The following is an 8442-nucleotide window of genomic DNA, read 5'->3' on the forward strand; positions in this document are numbered from 1 at the left end:
CCGTCGGGCCCAGGAAGCCAGCACCCCAGGGACAGGGCCGCCGTGACAGAGGGCCCCAGTGTGGTAGTGTGCGTGTGTGTGTGTGCTTGTATGGATGTGTGTGTTGGAGTGTGTATTTTCTAGTGGAAAAAGTGTGTATGTACTAAAGGGTGTGGTTAAAAATAGCGGGGAAGGCACTGAGAAAACATCTTCTGCTTGCAAACAGTGATGTCCAAACACCCTCCCCACCAAGGGGAAAAATTTGTTTTATCTAAATGATCAATTAGAAGTTTTAACTTATTATTATACGTTTTTGATGTCTAAAAGCTTCAGCAAATTGTTCTCAAAAGTGACGCATTATAAAGTTGAACAAGTTTTAATTGGTTAAGAAGATCAAATATGTAAACTAGATGCACCTCACCGAAGTTTACAGAGTTCATGCTGGTTTGAGGAGGCTTCTTACAGCAAAAGCCAGTTCACAAAGGGAGAGGTTGCAATGTTAGAGAAATGCTGCCACCTGGTGGCTTTCTCGTGCAATGCGTGAATTGGTCATTCTTCACCCTATCAGCTGTGTATGTAAAGTAGAATTCCCCTTCTTGGGTCTGCTGTAGCTTCTTGACAAAAAACTGCTCATTACCTTTTTTTTACCTCAGTTCCCTCATATCTGAGCATTTTTACCAAAACCCTTTTTTAATTTACCAATGTCATCAAATCGTTACTATTTCAGCTAAATTAAAATTATGATGAACACCCCCCCTAACTGACATATACCTGGCATGCCCTCCTCACGTGCCCGCCCACCCCTTCACTGGCTAAACTGAAAGACAACTAAAACATCTTTGACAAACAAAGAGGGATACACGTTCCTCTTTTATTTGCAACAATGTGCTATTAGACTACATATTTTAGGAGTTTTCTTCTGTTAAATATATTCTACATAATTAACTTATTTTTGGTCATGTCCTCCTCACACAAAAATATGCTTTTAATGTAACACACAATACAAAAAGTCCATCTGAAAATTGCAATTTTCTAAAAACATTAAATTTCAATTCACCTATAACACAGCTATATATATGTAAAAAACAAAAAATGTTTAACTAAATCATTCCAAACATATAACCTAAAAGTAGACCTTCATTTATTTTAGGCTGATGTTATTTGCACACATTTATTATTATTATTATTATTATTATTATTATTATTATTATTATTATTATTATTATTATTATTATTATTATTATTATTATTATTATTATTATTATTAACTTAAATTAAGTACTTTTCTTTTGGAGGGGAGTTTCCCTTCTGGCACGCGCATGCTTGGCAAACGCCCAATGGCACGAGGACAGAAGCCAGTCTTCAGTGGCGGGAAGAGTCGCGTTTTTGCTTGTTATGCTAAGTTTTCTTTTGTTCTTGTGCCCCGTTTATAGCTAATGTGCCGCTAAAATTGTGGTTTGAGTGTTGTTCGTTTTATAAAAGTTTTACACCGGGTGTTTCTGTCTGATAGTCGTCAACTGTAAATCATCTTTCAAAATAGTTTTTTTTTTTTTTCTGAGCAGAAGCTAGCTTTAGCCTATCTCTGCTCTCTGGACCCAGCCCCACAGAAAATGGCATCAAAGAAGAAACAAAAGCTGAAGAAGGAACTGAGGGGTTCCGAAAATGCCAGAGAAGGTGCGATCTGTGTAATCAGTCTAAACTTTAAGGGGAAAAACAGCTTCTCAGATTCTAACTGAACTTTTGATGTATTTTGAATGTCCTAACATTGAAACTGCACTAGTGGACAAAGTGGCAAAGAAGAGATCAGCTGCTAGCTTTGAGGAAGAAGAATTTGGATGTGCTGATGATGTTGGGTAAACCTTTAATATTAAACTTAAAAGTTTTTTTAAACATCTTATTTTACTACAGTTGTTTTGTTAATTAATGATGTTATTCCTCTGTGTAAGAAAATACTTCATAATTCTGATTAGGAGAACCAAGTATCAGTGTTACAACTTGGTTTGTTGTTGTGTGTCATGATGTAACACAACTTTTCTACCACTATGAAGGAACGAAGTTCAATCCATGTTGGAAAAGTTTGGGGGTAAGTGTTTGTTTTTATTTGCTGCAATCACTTTATTAACAGATTACATCTTTATAGAATTTCAAAGTTGATATGAATTCTTTTAGATTTACACCCTAAATTAAATTAAGCTCATGTAAATGATTAACAAAGAGCATCTGATAGTTATGAACTTTTTTATTTGGTTGTCTCAACGCACTTAGCATTTATTATGGTAGAACAAGTAAAAAAGGGAAATTGATCACAGAACAATAACTACTTAACATCCTTCGTAAAAACCTATTCCAATTAAAACAGTGCTTTGGTGTTTTTAACAGGTTCTTCTAGAGCTGGGCAATATGGCCAAAAAAATAAAATTTCAGATTTTTCATTTCAAATTTCACTTTTGATTTTCAGCCATTTTCTCCCTGCTTTTACTTTCTTTTAAAAAATTACAAATGATGGAATATATTTTAACAAAAACTAATTTATTTTACCATTTCCTTTGGAAATTGGCTTGAACACAAAGTTGAACTTAATACAAGCTGTAAAAATGTTAGCATAACATTGCAGCAGATGTTTTGTGAGCTACTGCTAGCTTGAGCCTCCCATAAAGAGAATAACTAGAACGCACTCGGCTGAGTAGTTTTGGAAGCACTAGCCTTGAAACAGATTTTGCAGCGTGTGGTTTGATGATCCAAGTTTGAAGTCACGACAACACAGTGACCAAAATCTACAGTTTTGACTCCCCAACAAAGTTGAACGGTAGACCAAAAAAATCTACAAACCAAATTATTCCATTATTTTACAAAGAAAAACTATAGGTGTTATTTTAAAAAGGATATTCGGTTAAATGCAAACATAGAAGAAGGCACAACACAATGAAAACATCAGATGTAACCCTTGTGCTATCCTAGGCACTTTAACATTGGGAGTTGGGTCATCTAGACCCACTAGACAGTAAATGGTAAATGGCGTATACTTATATAGCGCTTTCTACCTTCTTACAAAGGCCCAAAGTGCTTTATAGTAACAGTCCCATTCACCCATGCACACACACATTCACACACTGATGGCAGCTCTGCTGCCGAACACTGGCGCCAACCTCCCACCAGAGGCAAGGTGGAGTTCAGTGTCTTGCCCAAGGACACTTTGACACATGGGCGTGCAAGGCGGGAATCAAACCTGCAATATTACGATCGCGGGTCGACCGCCCTATCGCTGCACCACGGCGCCCCAGTGTTTTGTGAACTTCACTGGTGTCCATGGATTACATGAAATCTTTCCATCTTTATCCACCTTTGTCATGGTAGGAATAACACATCAATGTAAGGGTGGGGTCATCTAAGATAGCACAAGGGTTACAACAACAGTTACTTTTTAAGGAACTACCGTATTGATTTCTAATCAATCTTTGTTTTCTGCTTTTGGTGTTTTTTTACGCTGTCTATGAAATGTTTTATTTCATCACAAATGAGTTTTTCTGTTTTCTTGTTGAAAAATGAGAAGAGGGTTGTCACTCAGTCACTTGTACCAACTGTAAAGTAGATTCAAACCTGCTGAGAAAACAAGGACAGATTTCCTAAAGGGGAGCAGATTTACAGAAAATGCTCTTTTGTCAACCGGTAAGTCACAAGTTCCCCTCTTCGCTCCGTTCTGACTCCAACGGTGCTCATCATTTTTGTGGCACCAGTAATTTCAGATTGGGGTTGTGAGGGACTGTAAGCTAGTGGGGAAATGGGGGCAGGCTTAATCCGCTTCAGTGGTCTGTCCCACAACCTAGAGGCTAATTTTTGTAATGAACTCCTGTTGTTCTGCCGAAACTATTTCCTAGAAAGTTTTTTAAATTTCGGCTAAAAACGGCATCATTACAATTTAAAGACCAGCTAGAACGCTTTTACAGTAAATCAGAAGACAGGATTTTAACATGTAACTGTAGTATTTAGTGAAAAGCCATTGTTTACTATGCTCTTTCAGCTGAAATCAACAAGGCGATGCACGCCAAGCAAAAGCACCTGGAGGGCCTGACTAAGAACCACATGGTGGGAAGTCAGCACAAGCTGGAGCAGCTGTGGAGCAACTACCACGGCCAGAGGTTCTCTTCTTCTGTAACTTTTTACATGACCCAAAGAGATCTAATGGAATGGAATGTCATAACATTGTTTCCTGTTTGACCGCATCAGTGTCCGTTCAGCTGTTTGTCCTCATGCATGATGCGTTTGCAGGAAGAAGACAACCCAGCAGTTCTCTCAGCAGGTGTCTGCTGCGCTTCAGCAATGGGAGGCTGAAGCACATCGCTCTGAAGAGCAGGAGGAGAAGCTCAACGTCAGTTTCCTCTGCTGGTCCATCACGTTCTAGAGCTTGACTCTAAGATAATGTTTGGGCAAAGAGTCAAGTTGGATCTTATTTAAATGCGTTTTAAAATTGTTCATATTAGGACAATATTACAATAAACCTTTGCTAGCTGAGCAGACTTTTTATAAAGAAATGTCCTTCATTGACAGAACTTTTGTCGATTATTACAGAATTTGTTCCGGCAGCAGCAGAAGATCCTGCAGCAGGCCCGAGTTGTGCAGAACCAGAAGCTGAAAGGCGTCAAAGAGTTGTACGAGCAATTTGTGAAGGTGGGCTGTTTCATATTAAGCTCGTCCTCAAGAATACACAGAGGATGAATGAGTGAAGCTACATTCACACCAAATGCGATTTGTGTGCCAACAGCGTCCAGTTTCAATTTAAATCAATGTGTGGCGCATTTCAGGCGTCGCTTCGCAATGTTTCCAGAGTTCAAATATCTGAACTTTGGTGAAGTATTTCCGTTTCGCCAATCAGTGAGGAACTCTGCTTTGGCCTGTGATGTGTTGACGATCTGATCAGTGGGTGGAGTCAAAAACCAACATGGAGGAGAATCTGATCATTATTCTCCTCCTGAACTTTATGATATGTTTCTTATTTGTATGGAGACATTTAAGAAGGTCCTATAATTTTACATACACACACCATGTTCTAATTTCTGGACTAACGTAGGACTAGGTCATCAGACTGGGTCACATAGAGAGGGAAGTACAGCTGAAAGTGGTCGTCATTCAGACGCAGCTCCTGCAGTAGATGGTGAACCTCACCTTAATGGGAGAGTCTCTGAATGACGTCATGAACCCAGATATGAAGACGGGATTACCAATGCTGTTGTAGAGCTCTTTAAAATAAATAAATCTGATCCCTGATCATCTGTCTTACATGCATTGACTTTATATAAGATCTAAAGATATACAGTCAATGCTCACATGTAGAGATGATGCATTAAACCTTGATTGCAGCTCCTCCCACATGTGGAGGGAGGATCAAGTTTATAAACACATTTTTAGGAAAGCGTTGTGCAGCAAATGTGACGCGCCAATTGTTTTTTGGTGTGAACGCAGCATTAACGTTTTCTGGTTGGGTTTGTGTTTTGTGAAGCATCTTTCGTCTCACGACCCAGTTTATATTGCAGACTGACTGAAAAAACATTAAATTCATAAAAGTTTGCTAAGATGTAGTTGTCGCATGGATTCTTACTTGTTTAAATGCTTAAGGACTTCTTTTCTTTTCCCTGTAGAATATGGAGGAGATGGAGAAAAGTCACCACGAGTTCCTGCAAGGGGCACAAGAAGAACTGAAGCAGGAAATGGCCACGTTGCAGAAGAAACTGCTTATGGACGCAGTGAGTTCATTGTGCTCAGTTCTGGGTCTTCACTCAGTGTGAAGTCAAGTTTGAAACGTGCTTCAGTGAGCTTTGTCACTTGACAAATAGATATCTTCTCACTATAAGGAAATGGACATTTGATGTCAATCAGTAGATCTTCCTTACTGCTTTCACAGACCACGTTAAGCCTTTTGTCATTAAGGTGATCATCAATACTGTGAAATAAATTACTGAGAGGAACAATCAGTCTTTCAGAAAGTCTTTCAGTGTTTCTGTTCCTCTTGTAGTTAAACATAGATTATACCAAATCCCTTAATCCTCAGATTATCATGCATTACTCAGGATTTTTCCATATTTCCGTCTAACTTGATCACCTAATACACATGTAGAGGAGGACTGTCTGAATCAAATGACTTCTTGTTTAGTTGTTCTTGTTGATGCGGTTTACTGTTATGCTGTAAGTTTAACACTTGCTGTTTTTTGATAGAATATTATAGTCACAGTAAGCACGAATATATATTTAAAAAAAGAGCAAACTGATAGAAAGTATAGGGGCATAAAATTTGAATTTGTTTCCGCAGCAACATAAGGAGATGGCCACAGTCCGCAAGTCGCTGCAGACCTTGTTCTTCTAGACGGCTGTTACCACGGTGACGGACAAGTTACACAGAAATGTTGCTCCAGTCTGAGTTGTTCATAGTACTGTCTCAGGTTCTTTTTTTTTTCTCCTGCGTTGCACAGTAGACCTTTTTATCACATCATCTCGTAAATATTCTGAAGGCTGCACTGAGCATGCTCAGTTTGACCCTGTAAGCTGCAGAAAAGCAGACATGTTCAGATGAAATTGTGTTTCATTTCACAATCCCCTAGTTTGTATGTTTTCTATTTAACTGTATATTACATATTAACATATTCTATTTATATAACCGATTGTCCTTACTCTGAAACATTTCATTGGTACTTTTTATGGTTTTAGCTTTTTTTTCTGTAATTGTGAAATATGTTTAGTACAGTTTCTGTGCATTAAAAGCCAGGAAAACAAGATCTCTGATTTATGAAACGACTTTCTTTCTGACAAGTTGATTCCTGGCACTAAGCCTTAAAAATGGAGCAGCTATTCTTTGGATTCAATTTAGAATCCCAAATGAGACAGAAGTGATGAAAAAGAAGAAAATAAAAGAGACTAAGGAGACGTCATTCAGATAGAAGATCCTTAAAACGGAAATGTAGAAAAATGATCAGTTAATGAGAGGAAAATCCAACAAAGTACATCAAATTCTACCCTTTTTAGGATGGTGTAAGCTTGAATGTAACCGACAAGTCTGTTTGGAGTCAGAGGCATTTTAGGAGAGACTCCTCCATCTGAAAAGCATCCTGTTCAACTCTAATCCTGCTTTTTTAATGGCACATCTGCTTACTTGAGTGATGATGAAGTGTCTACATGCACTGCTGCTTTGGGTGAAACCCATTTTAAGCAGCATCTTCTGGAAGCAGTCGTCATGGTGACACACCAAAGGAAGAAGCGAAGCCGCTCGGTGAAAGCAGAGCTACTTTTCTATGTTGCAATCATCCAGAAGGTACAGTCTAGTTTTAGATTAAAATATTTATAATCTAACATTTGAGGAAGGTCCTCCCTGCAGTTCTGCAGTTTCTTGAGGAACTCCTTACCCTTCAGCGTAAAAGCATCAAATTCTTGTCTTGTCTGGAGCAGAAAGATGTAGACTTGGCTGCAGCACGACGTAAAATAGTGGATGGGGTTTTGCAGAAGCTGGCCTGTAGCAGAACAGCGTTTAAGAAGGTGAAACTGGAAGATTACAAAATGTCAATCTGTTTAAATGGAGGTCCTATTCAGGATGAAAATATTGCATTCTGACTAAAATAGGCTAATCTTTGAAGAACTGTGATGTTAAAATTTGTCAATGGAATATTTCCAACTAAGTTTCAGAGCAGATTGTGATAAAAACATCTGAGGCCAAAGACTTCCTGTCAGCAGGTCAATCAGCTGCACTTCATCCACCCAGTAAAATGTTTTTCCTTTTATTAAGCTGTTTGATGTATTATCAACCATATTCGCCTCTTTCACCACCCAAAATTGATTTTAGCATTCCGCTAAAGGTTAATATGCTAATGTTGGCATTTCTATTTATATTACTTCTTTTCAGCAAGCTCTTACATTAGCATTCCTTGCTAATTTCAGCACCGTTAAAGCTCCTAAAACCAATTTCAGCATTAATACCGTTTATCTTTTGCTTGTTCTGTATGTAGTTTTAAAGTTAATGGCTATTTTCAGTATATTTTGGTTAATTTTGTGTCTCTGAAATCGTACATTTTTTAACGGGTTTAAACCCCAATGAATGCACGAAAACGGGAATAGTTCGTAAGTCATACATCAAACAGCGAGGCAGAACAGGGCGTCTGAGCTAAAATAAGACTTGGTTGTAAAACATGCAATGAGTACAGACCGTGCTGCACTCCTGCAGACCCAGACGCCTCAGTTCATTAGGATCATATCAGTGCCACACATGCAATGTGTGAAAAGCAGGTCGAAGGCGCCAGTCTGTTTTAGCATAAGGATGTGCAGGACGTTTCTTCTTCTTAATCAAGTCCCACAAAGCCTGTAATGTTTTACGAGAGGCTAAAGCGGCTGACTTCAATTAAAAATGAAGATTGAGGATCAGTTTGTTTGCAGGAAGCTAGATACATTTCTTCATAGTGAATCACCTTGTGGTATAAAGAAAAACAA

At 38.4% G+C, this 8442-nt stretch overlaps 1 protein-coding gene across 1 annotated transcript; it reads left to right on the forward strand.

The window, feature by feature from the left end:
* Positions 1–1325: 1325 nt before the first annotated feature.
* LOC101174359 (synaptonemal complex protein 3) lies at positions 1326–6743 on the forward strand. Its single transcript, XM_023960284.2, has 8 exons — positions 1326–1653; positions 1760–1832; positions 2028–2062; positions 3998–4115; positions 4246–4345; positions 4546–4644; positions 5613–5717; positions 6281–6743. The coding sequence occupies exons 1-8, from the start codon at positions 1590–1592 to the stop codon at positions 6332–6334; spliced, it is 648 nt and encodes a 215-aa protein (XP_023816052.1). The 5' UTR covers positions 1326–1589; the 3' UTR covers positions 6335–6743.
* The last annotated feature ends 1699 nt before the right edge of the window (positions 6744–8442 follow it).

Source organism: Oryzias latipes, chromosome 11 (assembly GCF_053564925.1).
Source record: "Oryzias latipes strain Hd-rR chromosome 11, Olatipes_Hd-rR_3.1".
NCBI classification, from domain to species: Eukaryota; Metazoa; Chordata; class Actinopteri; order Beloniformes; family Adrianichthyidae; genus Oryzias; species Oryzias latipes.

Bases quoted from the DNA above. Each gene is read 5' to 3' on its own strand.
- LOC101174359 (XM_023960284.2), top strand. From the start codon at position 1,590: ATGGCATCAAAGAAGAAACAAAAGCTGAAGAAGGAACTGAGGGGTTCC. The intron at 1,654-1,759 runs GTGCGATCTGTG...AAACTGCACTAG, and splicing joins TTCCGAAAATGCCAGAGAAG to TGGACAAAGTGGCAAAGAAG. The intron at 2,063-3,997 runs GTAAGTGTTTGT...ATGCTCTTTCAG, and splicing joins CATGTTGGAAAAGTTTGGGG to CTGAAATCAACAAGGCGATG.